The 16,799-nt window shown below is 42.7% G+C and overlaps 1 protein-coding gene across 2 annotated transcripts in view; it reads left to right on the forward strand.

Annotated features, from left to right (window-relative positions):
• RNASET2 (ribonuclease T2) overlaps positions 1-16,799 on the forward strand; it is a 208,907-nt gene that overhangs the window by 98,615 nt on the left and 93,493 nt on the right. For both annotated transcript variants that reach the window (XM_073560105.1, XM_073560104.1), the window contains exons 4-6: positions 4,165-4,220; positions 8,708-8,765; positions 15,078-15,142. In XM_073560105.1, the coding sequence (XP_073416206.1) occupies positions 4,165-4,220; positions 8,708-8,765; positions 15,078-15,142 (179 nt within the window). The remainder of the gene's footprint in view (positions 1-4,164; positions 4,221-8,707; positions 8,766-15,077; positions 15,143-16,799) is intronic.

Genomic DNA, 16,799 nt, shown 5'->3' on the forward strand with positions numbered 1-16,799 from the left:
AACATTATGGCTGGTCCATACAATCAGGGCAACTGTTACCACCCACCTTTCGTGTCTCCCTTTTTTTCCTCATAGATTGTAAGCTTGCGAGCAGGGCCCTCATTCCTCTTGGTATTTACGCCCTGTTTGTATTTAATAAAGTTATTGCCACTTTTTGCATTGACTTGTCATTAGTTGATTTATTTCTTATTTCCTACCATGTTATCTTGTTTAATTCTATGGAGATGTAAGCTCTCTGTAGCTTTCTAATGTTAATTAGTGCTTACCTTGGTGGGGAAAAAAGTTCAGTTGCGAGCTCGTCTGACCATACATACATTTGGGGATTCTCCCTCTTTTGGCGAGCTCAAAACCAGCCTTACAATTTTTTGTGTGTAAGTAAAGGCTTTTTTCTTCCCACTCTTCCATAAAGGCCATCTCTATGGACTGTATGGTTTAATGTGGTTGTATGGACAGATACTCCAGTCTCTGCTTGGGAACTCTTCAGCTCTTTCAGGGTTACCTTTTAGTAACTGTGCTACCTCTCTGATTAATGCTGTCCTTGCCTCGGCTGAGAATTTTGCTGAGCGGTCCTCTCTTGGCAGGTTTGTTGTGGTTCCATGTTCTTTCCATTTGATGATGATATATTTGATGGTGCTCATAGGGTACATCAGAGATTGGGGATATTTTTCATAACTCAACTTGTGCTTCTCAACAACTGTGCTCCTGACTTGTTTGGAGATCTCCTTGGTCTTCATGGTGTTTGTTTAGTGGTGCCTCTTGCTTAATTGTGTCGCAGCCTGTGTGGACTTTCAGAAAAGGTGTATATATACTGACAGACCATATGACACAGTTAGATTGCACATAGGTGGACTTCCTTACTCTAAGCATGTAGCCTATGAAGCTATTGCTTGCACAAAAAATTTTTAAGGGTTTCATAGCAAAAGGGGCGAACACATATACACATGCCAATGTTTAGTTATTTTATCCCATAAATTTAACCCTTTCTGACATCAGACATACTATCCCATCCATGGGACCCGGGCCCCTATGCCCATGGACGGGATAGTACGTCTAGTGCGATCAGCGGCGCCCACGTGGTGAGGGCCGCTGATCGCGGCCAGGTTTCAGCTGTTTATCACAGCTGACACCCGGCACTATGTGTCAGGCGCGGTCACGGACCGCCCCCGACACGGTAACCCCTTGCACACTGCGATCAAACACGATCGTGGTGTACCGGGGGTTAAAGGGAAGCATCGGCAGGGAGGGGGCTCGCTCCGTGCTTCCCTGAGCCCCCCACAGCAGCGCAATGTGCAGCGCTGCTGCGGGGGGCTCTTTCCCTGCAGGTCCCCGGATCCAAGATGGCGATGGGGACCTTCGGGGGCCTGCAGGAAGCTGGCTTCCTCTGTGCCTGCAAAGCGCAGGCAAGGAGGAAACCTGCACACTGCCTATGACAGATTGCTGATCTGTCACAGTAATCTGTGATGTGACAGATCAGCGATCTGTCACAGGACAGTGATGTCCCCCCTGGGACAACCTAATAAAGTTTAAAAAAAAAAAAAGGTGTAAAAATAATTTTTTAAAAATCGCTAAATATATTAAAAAAAAAAAAAATTCCCTAATAAATTCATTTTGTGGAAATAAAAAAAACAAAACAATAAAAGTACACATATTTGGTATAGCCGCGTCCGTAACCACCTGCCCTATAAAACTGTCTCATTAGTTAACCCCTTTAGCGAATCCCTTAAAAAAATAAAAATAGAAAACGAAGCAAAAAATAATGATTTATTATCATACTGCCGAACAAAAAGTGCAATAACGCGCAATCAAAAAGACGCATATAAATATCCATGGTACCGCTGAAAACATCATCTTGTTCCGCAAAAAAACGAGCTGCAACACAGCATCATCAGAGAAAAAATAAAAAGTTATAGCTCGCAGAATAAAGCGATGCAAAAATAATTATTTTTTATATAAAATTGTTTTTATTGCATAAAAGCGCCAAAACATAAAAAAATGACATAAATGAGGTATCACTGTAACCGTACTGACCCAAAGAATAAAACCGCTTTATCAATTTTACCGCACGTGGAACGGTGTAAACGCACCCCCCAAAAGAAATTCATGAAACGCTGATTTTTGTTCATTCTGCGTCCCAAAAATCGGAATAAAAAGCGATCAAAAAATGTCACGTGCCCGAAAATGGTACCAATAAAAATGTCAACTCGTCCCGCAAAAAATAAGACCTCACATGACTCGGTGGGTTAAAATACGGAAAAATTATAGCTCTCAATATGTGGTGATGCAAAAACTATTTTTACAATAAAAAGGGTCTTTTTTAACATGTGACAGCTGCCAAAAATAAAAACCGCCATAAATAGTAAATCAAACCCCCCCCCCTGTTATCACCCCCTTAGTTAGGGAAAAATAATACAATTTAAAAAATGTATTTATTTCCATTTTCCCATTAGGGTTAGGGCTAGGGTTAGGGCTGAGATTAGGGTTAGGGGTGTGTTGGGGTTCGGGTTGGAGTTAGAATTGGGGGTTTCCACTGTTTGGGCACATCAGGTGCTCTCCAAATGAAACATGACGTCTGATCTCAATTCCAGCCAATTCTGCGTTGAAAAAGTCAAATGGCGCTGCTTCCCTTCCGAGCTCTGCCATGCGCCCAAATAGTGGTTTACCCCCACATATGGGGTATCAGCGTACTTAGGACAAAGTGCACAAAAACTTTTAGGGTCCTGTTACCCTTGGGAAAATAAAAATTGGGGGTGAAAAGATCATTTTTGTGGAAAAAATATGATTTTTTAATTGTACCGCTGTATGTTATAAACTTCTGTGAAGCCCTTGTGGGTTCATAGTTCTCACCACATATCTAGATAAGTTCCTTGGGGGGTCTAGTTTCCAAAATGGGGTCACTTGTGGGGGGTTTCCACTGTTTAGGTACATCAGGGGCTCTCCAAACGTGACATGGCGTCCGATCAGAATTCCAGCCAGTTTTGCATTGAAAAATTCCCTTCTGAGCTCTGCCATGCGCCGAAACAGTGGTTCCCCCCCACATATCAGGTATCAGCGTACTCAGGACAAATTGAACAATAACTTTTGCAGTCCAATTTCTCCTGTTACCTTTGGTAAAATAAAAAAAATTGAACCTGAATTATTTTTTTTGTGAAAAAAAGTAAAATGTTTATTTTTTTTTAAATATTCAAAAAATTCCTGTGAAGCACCTGAAGGGTTAATAAACTTCTTGAATGTGGTTTTGAGCACCTTGAGGGGTGCAGTTTTTAGAATGGTGTCACTTTTGGGTATTTTCTATCATATAGACCCCTCAAAGTGGCTTCAAATGTGATGTGGTCCGTAAAAATAAAATGGTGTTGTAAAAATGAGAAATCGCTGGTCAACTTTTAACCCTTATAACTTCCTAACGAAAAAAAATTTTGGTTCCAAAATTGTGCTGATGTAAAGTAAACATGTGTGAAATGTTACTTATTAAGTTTTTTGTGTGCCATATCTCTGTGATTTAAGGGCATAAAAATTCAAAGTTGGAAAATTGCAAAATTTTCAAAATTTTCTCCAAATTTCCGTTTTTTTTCACAAATAAACGTAAGTTATATGAATGAAATTTTACCACTAACATGAAGTACAATATGTCACGAGAAAACGCTGTCAGAATCACCGGGATCCATGGAAGCGTTTCAGAGTTATTACCTCATAAAGGGGCAGTGGTCAGAATTGTAAAAATTGGCCCGGTCATGAACGTGCAAACCACCCTTGAGGGTGAAGGGGTTAATATATGCCTATGTTTTTCTCCCTTCACCATCTTAGACTATTTAGTGCTGATGCATCACATGCAAATAGGATTACAAAAATATTTAAGCATAGGTTGTGGTAAAAAATAGGTAAGAAGCCAAGGGGAAAGTAGGGAGTGGACGTTGAATACTTTCACATCCCACTGTAGAAGTCTATGGCGAGGGAGAATTAGAAGATGTAGCTATAGACAGAGAGGGGTATTGACGACTTATTCTGAAATTTCACCCAGTAATAAAGGTGCACTTTAAGGAAACCATTTTTTCCATTTTTGAACACCCTTTGTGTTTGATCTAAAATATATAATGAAAATGTTTTGTAAATTAATCCATACATGCCTCATTTATTTTCAAATGTATTTTCATTTGTCATTCTGTGCAGATGGCTGAAAAGCACTGTGAACATCTTCCTAACTATTGGACACTACATGGACTGTGGTAAATTGTCATATATAATAATTTAGTATTATGGGATTTCGTTTTATTTTCTGACAAGACTGAGTGCATTAACACAGGGCCAATAGATTTAAAGTGTAACCACTATCACAAGGAAAATACATGTTAACATTTTTTACATTCCTGTTTATCAATGTTGCACTTCTGTTTTGAGGAATAGGTAGAAATCGTGGGCCCAATAGCAAAACTCCTAATTGGGCTTCCTCCCCCACTCCCCCAAAAAAAATCTGAAGTAGGTATCTTGAGGGCATATTGGTGCAGTCACAGAAGGCTGTACCTTCCACCTTTTAAAGACAGGAGGAGGTACATGTATTAGGCTTTTTAGGGATTATACACATCACATAAAATCAGTATGATGTTGATCCTGAAAAGTAGGAAAAGTGTCACGTTAGTACAATGCGATTTTTGGCAAGTGGCTCCGCCTGACTTTCATCTGACGTGTATATGTAATGCGGTTTTAATATTAGCTTTTACATACAGTAATTGTCATTTCAAGCTAGTTTTGTAACTAATAAACAATATTATATACAGATATAGATAGATGTCATTAAGATATTTAATCAGTGCTTTAAGTGTGTAGTTTTCTGTACTTGTATTTAGTTTAAATTTAAATAAAAGAAAAAAATGGCGTGGGGTCCCTCATATTTTTCTTAACCAGTTGAGGGAAAGCAGACATCTGGGGCTGATGTTTATAGCCTGGGAAGGTGGTAATAAATATAGAGCTTCCCAAGCTTTTAATATCAGCTCACAGCTGTCTACATAGCTTTTACTGGTTATTAACGAGGGATGACCCCACCAACAAAAATGTGGGGTCCCCCTATTATTAATAACTAGTGAAGGCTAGGCAGACAACTGTGGGCTGATATTAATAGCCTAGGAAGGGGCCATGGATATTGGCCCCCTCCCAGACAAAGAACAACAGCCCTCAACTGCTCTAGAAATGGCGCATCCATTAGATGCACCAATTCTGATGCTTAGCCTCCACGTTTCCCAATTGCCCTGGTGCTGTGGCAAGTGAGGTAATTGTATTGGTGTTGATGTCAGGTTTGTATTGTCATCAAGCCTATCCTTATGTGATGCTGTCCCACAAAGAACTCGAGCTCTGCTACATCTGGACACTTTGTTGAGTGGTGGCATGATGAGATCACTCATCAAGTCAGCCAGAACACACTGAGACAGCAGTGTGAGAACGCTCCTGCAATGTCTAGTGCTGACATGAGTAAGTTCACCGGTATGCATAGTCAATGATTTTTGGTCACCTTACTGATGTCACCACTTGCATGGTTAGAAAAATCCATGGCTCTTTCCTAGGCCATTAATATCAGCGCACAGCAATTTACCCCTTGCTGGTTATTAAATACTAGAGGTGTACCCGATGGAATCGCATCGGGAGGGAAGTGTGTGAGTAGGTGTGTGTGAGTACATATGTGGGTGTACGTGTGTGTGTGTGTGTGTACGTGTCTGTGTGTCCCGCAGCTGCCTGCCCACCCACCTCCGTGCAGTCACAGCCGGCAGGAAAGAGGGTGGTTTGAGGCCTGTGCTGGAGATGTGAGTACATGTGTGTGTATGTGAGTACATGTGTGTGTATGTGAGTACATGTGTGTGTGTATGTGAGTACATGTGTGTGTATGTGAGTACATGTGTGTGTGTATGTGGGTACGTGTGTGTATGTGAGTATGTGTGTGTATGTGAGTACGTGTGTGTGTATGTGAGTACGTGTGTGTATATGTGAGTACGTGTGTGTATATGTGAGTGCGTGTGTGTGTATATGTGAGTACGTGTGTGTGTATATGTGAGTACGTGTGTGTGTATATGTGAGTACGTGTGTGTGTATATGTGAGTACGTGTGTGTGTATATGTGAGTATGTTGTGTGTATACGTGAGTATGTTGTGTATATGTGAGTACGTTGTGTATATGTGAGTACGTGTGTGTGTGTATATGTGAGTACGTGTGTGTGTTTATGTGAATACGTATGTATGTGTATATGTGCGTACATGTGTGTGGGTGTATACAGTATGTGAGTGTGTGTGTGTATATGTGAGTACGTGTGTGTGTGTGAGTACGTGAGTGTGTGTGTATATGTGAATACGTGTGTGAGTACTTTTGTGTGTGTATATGTGAGTACATGTGTGTGAGAACGTACGTGTGCGAGTACGTTCGTGTGTGTGTGCATTAATATTTGTGTGTGCGTATGTACATGCATGTGTGTGTACATGTGTGTGTGTGTATGTACATGTGTGTATGTACATAGTGGGCAGGCAGCGGTGGGGAAGGCCCGGCGGCGTGGGCAGCGGCGGCGGTGGGGGGTTCAGAGGCGGCAGGTCCAGCGGCAGGGGGTCCTGGTGGCGGCCAGCCGGCAGGAAAGACCGCAGCCTCCGGCCTGTGCACAGGCTGCAAGTCGCGGTCTTTCCTGCCAGCTGTGACGGAGGTGGGTGGGCAGGCAGCGGCGCGTCCGGCGGGGAGGTACGTCGACGACGGGGTCCGACGGCGGTGGGGGGGGTCCCGGCGGTGTCCCGCTGGTGGTACTGTGGAAGGGCCTGGTACCACCAGTGGGTGCCATATTGAAATAACCATCACTTGGGTGTTTCAATATGGCGGTCGGCGTACTTCCGGTCGGCGCGGTGGATTGTGGGATTCGGGGACATCCAGACGGAAGTGGATGACGGACAATTTAAGGCAATTATATACATAGATAAGCGGGACCACACTTCATTTTTTGGGGGTCCCCACCTTGTAATAATCAGTAAAGGCTGCGCAGACAGCTATGAGCTGATATTAATAGCCCGAGAAACTCCAAGTTTATTACCCCTTTCCCAGACTATAAAAATCAGCCCATAGCTCTCGTTTTTCCCTAAGCTGGTTAAGGAAAATATGGGGGACCCCATGCCATTTTATTTCTTTTATTCTATCTATATATCGTATATTCTATTTTGACAGTTCAGGCTGTGAATGTACTGTACTCCACTGATGAAATGTTGGGTTTCCTATGAGATGAGTGCGTAAAAATCACACAGCACATGCATGGTTCGTGTGCCTTGCAATTTTTTTTATTGCACCAATTGACTTGCATTGCCAAGTCTTATCATATATACGTAGCTACTCGCAGCATGCAGCGATTTTTTTTTCTCAGTCCAATCCGAGCTGAGAAAAAAAATCACAGATGAACACAGAATCATTCACTAACAGTAGTCAGCGTGCGATACGATTTTTCATCAGAATGCACTCATCCATTTTAAATGGAGATGAGTATGAGCCCTGAAAGTAATCCTGATGAATCCACTTGGTGTCACAGGCTCGACTCACGGACTCCACATTGGCCTTGTGGTCTGCTGCTATGCTTAATAACTTCTGATCTCTGATTTGCTCTTATTCATATTGCTGATTTCTGTCAATTAAAATATTTTCCCTCTAGGGTCAGGCAGAGGTCTGAGGTGATAAAATGAGACAAGAAGGCATTTTTTTTTTTAACATGAAGCCCCTCCATACACTTTAGATAATTGTCGGATGAACAATGGGTCTGACCTCCAGTTCGACTGACAGCTATTTCAACCTTTTTCCCATACGCAGGAGCACTCACTCTGCAGCTCCTTGATCTCTAGAAAACCGCTGCCAGATTATTTTGGTGATTGCTTATCTCTGTGGAAACAAAAGGATAGGCGTACTGATATTGAACATGCTGGATTATGACCCACCCTCCCCCAATAGTATCTGTTGGGAGGCTCCGATACACATTAGAATGCCAGCATAGCCTGCTGATATTATCGAGTTCAGATGACATCAATCTAGTTTGCATGGGGTCTTTTAGGACTGCTGCTAGAGATGAGTGGAACAATCCGTGGAGGATCAAGTTCAAGTCAAATTTCCTAAAATTCGTTATTTTAAATGCATTAAACCACTTTGAGATTCGATTCAGGGTTCGTAAAAAAAAATAACTTGCCAGACAAAGTTTCCCACGCTGTTGAAGTATTAGAGAGCACAGGCTTCTCCATAATGTCCTACAGCTACATCAAGAGGAATATCATACGTTATACAGTAGTGTTCAACACATGAGTCATCCCAGATGGAGTACAGTTTGTACGACAGAGTCGTTGTCACGACTTTGTTGTCAGGTGTCCCAAGACCAGGGGCTCCTTCCCGGTCCCTAATGCTAGGGGCGCCCTAGCTCGCTCTATTCCCCAGACTACTTCTGATGGTGAAGATGCCAGGGTGGCACATGTTAAGGAGCTGAAACTCCTAAACCCTTCATCCAATTTTAATGTGGATACCCTCAAATGAAAGCTGAAAGTCTGAACTGCAACTGCATCTGAATTGTTTTGTTTAAAATTCATTGTGGTAATGTCTAGAACCAAAATTAGAAAAATGTTGTCTCTGTCCAAATATATATGGACTTTACTCTGTCCGAATATATATGGACTTTACTGTACCTATGTTTGTGAGAAAATATGACGTTATCAATTCTTTTTTTTAGGCCTGATAGGACAGAGATGTGCAATAGTTCCTGGCCTTTGGACTTATCCAATATTGAGGTATGCTGCACAAAAGTGACACAAAGAATTTGATAAATCACCCTCAGTAAAAGAATAAAGTACCCTCAAGTGGTCAGGCAGTATGCATATTCTTTGGGAATTCCTGAGATTGGCAACATTTAAATTTGATTTGTATAGCATATATTGTTAGTTCCCACTAATTCTTTGATTTGTATTTGGAGATATGGAAAATACAAAGAAATCAATATACACTGAGAAAGTTAGCTGTTCAAAGTCTTATATTTATGACAAGAAAGCTTATTGCTATATACTGGATTTCAGAATCCCTTGCCCCCCACTCCACCCTGCCCCCAAAGTGCGTAGAGAATATGAGACATGTAAATTCTCGTATACCTCTAGAAAAAAGTGTATGTTAAAGGGAATCTGTCAGTAGGGTCAACCATACTATACCGTCTGTATGGGAATGTAGGTCATAGGAACTAAATATTAATATTTCACTATCTTTGATCTGATGTCTTATTTCAGAGACATCCATATTTTTCATATATGTAGGTAAGCTGTTAATATCTATGGGCCGACACTGATCTCCCAGAGAATCGGCCTCCAGAGATGATTATAAAAGAAAGGGGATGTTACCAGTGTGAGACATGTAATGACTGACAATCTGCTTTTATAATCACACACAGCTCTGCAGTGATATCAGAGTTAAGCAGTACAGCAAGATGAACTTTGTCTTATCATAGTGCTTCAGCTTCCATCTCACAGGCAGGTAATGTCAGGGGAAGGGCAGTACTGCAAAGCTGATAGCCCTGTGAGAAGAGAACTGCAACTCGAGGCTGGAAGGAGGAGTGTGGCGCCGGAGTCAGCGCCTGCGCATATCGCAATCTTTGGCACCATTTTATTTAAACATTTAATGCAGATGGCGTGCTGCAAGGGAGCGGGGGAAAGATGAGCAGGAGTGTTTTTGCATGTTTGTACAGTGGGGAAAATAAGTATTTGATACATTGCTGATTTTACAAGTTTTCCCATCTACAAAGAATGGAGAGGTCTGTAATTTGTATTGTAGGTACTCTTCAACTGTGAGAGACAGAATCTAAAAATAAATAACAGAAAATCACATTGTATGATATTGAAATAATTACTGTTATGATGAGTCACCGAAGGAGGAAAAAACAAAATACCAGCTAAGTCCAGAAAAACCAGAGAGGTTGGCAGCTATCGGATTGCAGACCCCTGAACCTATCCACAACAACTAGCAGTAGCCGTGGGGGGTTCCTATGGTGCCCTAGACCCCTCGATCACAGCCGGAGAGCTACATAGCCTAAAGACAGAAAGGGGAAAAACTAAACTGCCCCAGAGCAGACCCCAAAGCAATAGGCAGCCCCCAACATATAATGACGGTGCAGCAAGATGAAAACACTAACACAGATAGAAAGATAGGTTGAGCAAATGATGGGGCCCAAGCTAACTACATAGGACAGGATAGGAAAGCTGCTGTCTGCCATCCGCAAAAACCCTATCAAAATGAGCCAACCGACTGATAGGAAAAACAGGCCCTGAAGTCGCTAGGCTTCAAAAAACTATATCAGCACTCAGGTATATTCTGAAGACAGAGCAAAAGATCAACAGATCAGAGACAAAAATGGAATTCAGCTCACCCCCGGCCAGGGATGGCAGAACTCCCAAAAAACAGGGCAAAACAAAAACAAAACTGAAGAGTACAAAGCAGAGCAGAAAAACTTAGCTTTGAGACGCAGGAATCAGACTGGTCTCCAAGAATCCAGCAGGAAAACACCAGCCAGGAAGAAGGGCGTCGGCAGCCTTATATCCAGTCCTCAATTCCAGCCACAGAGTCATCATCTAGCTGCCCAGGTGTTTGGTAATCAGTCTCACTACCTTCCTTCACCAGAGGAGGAAGTTCATCAAACCTCAATGGTGAAGGGAAAAATGAACTCACAACAAATTACATTGCATTTTATTGCATGAAATAAGTATTTGATCACCTACCAACCAGCAAGAATTTGAGCTCTCATTGATCTGTTAGTTTTTCTTTAAGACGTCCTTCTACTCTGCGTTCATTAATTTTATTAATTGCACCTGTTTGAACTCGTTACCTGTATAAAATACACCTGTCCATTCACTCAATCAGTCACACTCCAACCTTCTCCACCATGGCCTAGACCAAAGAGCTGTCTAAGGATACCAGGAACTAAATTGTAGTCCTGCCCGAGGCTGGGATGGGCTACAGGACAGTAGGCAAGCAGCTTGTTGAGAAGGCAACAACTGTTGGCACAATTATTTGAAAATGGAAGAAACACAAGATGATTGTCAATCTTCCTTTGTCTGAGGCTCCATTCAAGATCTCGCCTTGTGGGTTAACAATGATTCTGAAAAAGGTCAGGAATCAGCCGAGAACTACATGGGAGGACATGGTCAATGACCTGAAGAGAGCTGGGACCACAGTCTCAAACATTGCCATGGAGAAGATCTGTATGGAGAAGTGGGCCAAAATCCCTACTGCAGTATGTGAAAACTTGGTCAAGAACTACAAGAAACGTCTGACCTCTGTAATTGCAAACAAAGGTTTCTGTACCAAATATTAAGGTCTGTTTTTTATTGTATCAAATACTTATTTCATGCAATAAAATGCAAATTAGCTATGGAAAAATCATACAATGTGATTTTCTGGATTTTTTTTTAAGATTCTGTCTCTCACAGGTGAAGTGTACCTATGTTAAAAATTACCGGCCTCTCTATTTGTAGGTGGGAAAACTTGCAAAATCGTCAGTGTATGACATACCTATTTCCTCCAGTGTATATATTGAACAATAGCAGCGCAGGCATGATGGAGGAATATACCAGGCTTTGGGAGCATATAATAGGAGGGAGAATCAAGCTGAAAGAGTATATCATAGAATGGGTGACAATGCTGAGGGGCATATACCAAGCTGGGGAAGCACATAATAGGATTGAGGATCAAGTTTGGGGTGCATATAGTAGGATGGGGCTCAACCTAGGGGGTATATATCAGGCTGGGGAGTACATAATAGAATGTGGGACGAGGCTAGGGGAGCACATAACAGAATGGGGAACCAGGCTAGGGGATCATATAATAGGATGGTGGACTTGGCTGAGGGAATATATACCAGGATGGGGTGCCAGCCTGGGGAGTATGTACAAGGATGGGGGAACATATAACAGGATGGGAGACCATTTATCAGACTAGGAGAGCGTATTATAGGATGGGTGACCAGGCTGGGCTGCATATACCAGGCTGAGCGAGCATATAATAGATTGGGGGACCATGCTGGTGGAGCGCCCCGCGGGGCCTGGGGGTACTCGGTACCGGGCCCATCGACTTCAATGGGGGACGGTGTCACGGCGGCGGCGACCCGGTTCGTGGCCCAGAGGCGTCCAGTAATAAAATAGGGGAAAGTTGTGTGGTATTTATGTGGTAAAAATGAAAATAAAGTTATTAGATGGTGAAATACGTGACGCCACCTGTGGTATTCTGGTCAGAGGTGACCAGCGCTGCGGTGTTGCTTCTCTGGGATGGATGTTGGGCGCAGCTATGATGTTGTAGCCCTCCACAGGTAGGGCTGTAGTCCCAGGGCAAAGATGTTAAATAAATAGTAACAATGGCTGTAAACGTTGGGGTGCAGATAAATGAGAGAAAGACACAGAGAGGTGCAGTTTCTTTACCTTTTACTGGTAATAGGTTGCAGTCCGGAGTACCACATACAGGTGATGGAATGAGTCCGGCTCGCCTGGAGGCATTCAGGGAATCCACCTTGCCAGGTGGGGATTTAGGACCTTCCTTTCTGCGCTTTGTGTGTGGGTCTCCGCTGTATATAACTATGCTGCGACCCTCTATTCGTGATGGTTTCACTAACCTGTATGGCTGTCAGCATGAGCCTATTCCACGGGTACCGTTCTCTTCACCGTCGGCCCCGGGCTCCTTATCTGCTGCCGTGCCCTCAGGTGTTCAATGTGCACAGGAATTTACAATCCCCTGTACTTTCATATTCGGCTATCAGGGCGTACAGTTGCTGTCAGCCTAGGACTCTGATGTCCCTTTTCTCTTTGTTAAGACACTTCACTAAGGGGTCTGCTATATGCAGTATTTTAGCTTCCCTAGAGTCTCTCAGTCTATGATCCCTCTTCACAGATCTGCTCTGCCTATTGAGCTCCTCACCGATCAGCTCCCTGTCTTGAACTGACAAGATCTTCCAGAAAGATCTCTTTTACCTCACTTTTTTAACTGTTGTCATTTCTCCTCACAGCTGTTCTCATTTCCATGACAACTCCCTCAGCTCACCTCTAGCTGACTCACCAACCCCCTCTGCTGGCCAGAATTTATAAGGCATCTCCCTTTTCTGATTTGCAGCAGGAATTGTGATTTTTAATCTCTGTTACCTAGCATGGGGGTCCCCTTTCTGCCTCCAAGCATGACTTCACCTCTTAGAGGGAGGCGATGTCACTGTGACAACCGGACTCTTAGGTGTCACATTGGGGTAGCATATAATAGGATGAGGGACCAGGCTGTGAGATTACATACCTTGATGGGGGAGCATATATCAGCATGTGGCAGCATATAATAGGATTGGGGACCAGGCTGGGGGAGCATATAGTAGGATGGGGGACCAGGCTGCGGAAGCATATACCAGGCTGGGGAAGCATATAATAGTATGTGGGACCAGGCTGGAGGAGCATTTGCCAGGATGTGGTAGGATATAATAGGATAGTGGACAAGGCTGGGGAGCCTATACCAGGCTCAGTGAGAATATTGTAAGATGGGGGATCAGGCTGGGGAAGCACATAACAGGATTGGGGACTAGGCTGGGGAGCATATAATAGGATGGGGGACCAGGCTGGAGGAGCATATAGTAGGATAGGGTACCAGGCTGGTAGAATGTATACCAGGTTGGAGGAGCATATGATAGGATGGGGGCGCATATAATAGGATGGGATACCAGGCTAAGGGAGCATATACCAGGATGGGGAACCATATACCAGGACTAGCTATTAAACCCATTCTACGCCCATGTGGTGAGCATTTTTATTGGTAATTTTTTTTTTTATAAGATAGAGGGATCCGGTCCCCAGAAATTTTGCTGTTAATCTACAGGTTAAAATTGTTATGCTGCTGGGTGTCTACACACAGCTGAATGCAGCGGGGAGAAAATGTACTTTTTTTCTCTGCCAGCATTCGGCCTCTGTCATGGGGGCGGGGGCGCCGCTGGTTCAGTCATTGCTCTGTGAATACAGTGCTGCCGCTGTAACAGCATCTCCGGCACTGACAGCTGGCCTCAGTGTAGAGTCGGAGTCGTGGTCACAGCTGCCACTTTGTATTCTCAGATCAATGACTGAAACTGAACCAGCGCCTTCTCTGCCCCTATGACTGAACCAGCGCCTCCCCTACCCCTAGTACTGAACCAGGACCTCCCCTACCTCTGTGACTGAACCAGCACCTTCCCTGTCTCTATGACCGAACTAGGCAGGTTCTTAGGGAGATGAGTGGAGGTTGATTCTAGTGACAGATTGCTTTTAGTGGTACGCTTAAACTAGCGTAGAATGTCTCATGCTAGTGTCAGACTTTGATCCAGTTTTGTTGTGTAAGAGAATCGTAACGCAGTTACGGAGACGTTAATTACTCCCTCCATTGTCTCTATGTGCATCAAAGCCACAGCAGGAAGCCATGTATTAGCTGACTAGAAACAAGGTTTCCTATTTTATTAACGGATTATAAAAGTACACCCAAAGCTTGGAACATATGCTAGGTGCGACGTTATAAACCGAACAAAAGAACAGTATGAATCTAGAGACTTGGTGTGTATTCCCTGGGGTACAAGTGTTAGGCTATGTGCACACGTTGCGGATTTTGATGCTGATCCGCAGCATTTTTTTCAGCGCGGATTTTCATCAAATCTGCAGTGTAGAGCACAGGCAATGTTAGTCTATGAGAAATTAAGAAATTCCTTGCACATACTGCGGAAAAATCAGCGCAGAATTGCAGCGTTTTTTTCCGCAGCATATCAATTCTTTATTCTTTCAATTATCTCGCTCTCAGAAAATTTCGCTGAGTAATCTGCAACGTGTGCACATACCCTTACAGGTTGGCAGCCTAAGAAGCATAACAAACAGAATCTAGGCTTGCAGGTGTCATATGAGCCCACAACGGAATATCGTGGTAAAACAGAACATTATAGGAATGTTCCCGCTATAGATAGAAGACACAATTAATGCACTTTCATTTACAGTACTGTTGAGTCTTTGTTTATTCTTTTTTTTTTTTTTTTTTTTAAGAAAAGCTGTAACGTTGGATTTTTTTTTCATGTTTCTATTTTATAGGACCTTTTGGCAGAAATGAACAAGTGGTGGCCTGATATATTACATCCAAACACTTCTGATTTTTGGTAAACAAAACATGTAAATATGTTTATACCACAAAGAATATCTCGTAATGACTAGCCTATGGTCTGATGGGTCTGGTAAAACTGGGCTCTGAAAACATGATCCTAAAAGGCTAATTATCAGGTTCTAATGAAACAGAAAAGCACCATCTCTAGTAGCCTTATACTACATCATAACGCCCATGAGTCATACTGCGTATGGGGATATTAAAAGGGTTGTCCAGTCTAGAATGATATGCCTGCAATCATTCTATGAGAATGCTGACTTGTGGAACCCCCCAGCGCACGCAGTGTGCGATGCGGGATTTCGCTGGTCTCAGTACCAGGATCGGTGGTCGAGTATGCAATCTGCATACTCCTGGACTGAAGCTGTCTAGTGGGCATGGCCATGCACAATACACTTGCATTGAACGAGGACATGCTTACTAGAGCGCTGCCGCCACTTAACTAGACTGGGCACTACCTTGCCTAATACAAGGGTATTGAGTGATGCCGCACCCACTAGCAGGGTTCTGTCCGAGAGTATGCATATTGCATACATGACTGCCGTTCCAGGCGCAGACACCGGCGAATCCTTGCAGCGCAAAGTGCGTGTGCAGGCAGGATACACTTGTCTGCAGTCATACAGTGACTGGACTGCAGTCTTATCAATTTAGACAGGATAACCCTTATAAAACTGTGATGTCATAAACATTGCATGTCAAAAAACCAAACTCGACTGTCCTTTGATGAGCAACAGTATAAAAGGCTATCGAGCATCAGGAGTTTCCAAAATGACATCCAAGGTTTATTGCAACAATTGTAAAATATCCATTGATGATAACCTCTTTAGGTTTATACTCTTAGACATATTAAATACATTTTACTTAGAGGTCCTGTCACCAGGTCAAAAGTGAGCAGTTTTTGCTCCTAATTTATTCATGCTGCTCTCCTGAGTATTCTGTATTTTTAAGCCCGTTTTCACCTTCTTGACCATGGCAAATTTATCAATTCTGATATGTCACCTTATGTGGTAATAAACAAAACCTAAAAACCAAAATGATCATATATCCTGCTGTAAATAAGTAAAAATAGTGCATATAAATAACATGTGGTACTTCATTGTTTTTGATTAAAAGAAGCATAAAATTTGTCCTTAAACCAGATGGGCATGCCAAACAAGGCAGTGAAGTTTGGCAGTAATTTTTCTCAAAAGCCTATATTTTTAGAAAAAACTTCACTTTTAAAGTGATCTTGAGGGGCTTGTATGTCCCCCAAACAATACCCCATTTTAAAATCTGTACCACTCCAATTATTCAAACCACATTTAAAAAGTTTAAATGTTTAGGTGCTTTACAGTAATTGATGCAGATTGGAAGAAAGAAATTAAAAATTACTAAAAAAAAGTACTTTTTTTTCTAAAATGTTGCTTTACCCCCCTTTATTTGAATATGGTAAAGTGAGAAAACAGACAACACATTTTGTTGTGCAATTTCTCCTGAGAATCACTATACCCCATATGTCGTCGGAATCTACTGTTTTGGCACATGGGTTGGCTCAGAAGGGAAGGAGTGATATTTGATTTGTGGAGTGCAGATTTACGTGTTTATGTGGAATAGATTGCCGAAGTCCTGTTGTTTTTGCAGAAACCCCAAAAATTGACCCTATTTTGGAAACTACA

This window comes from Dendrobates tinctorius, unplaced genomic scaffold, assembly GCF_039654945.1.
Source record: "Dendrobates tinctorius isolate UK_male_01 unplaced genomic scaffold, ASM3965494v1 ptg000293l, whole genome shotgun sequence".
NCBI classification, from domain to species: Eukaryota; Metazoa; Chordata; class Amphibia; order Anura; family Dendrobatidae; genus Dendrobates; species Dendrobates tinctorius.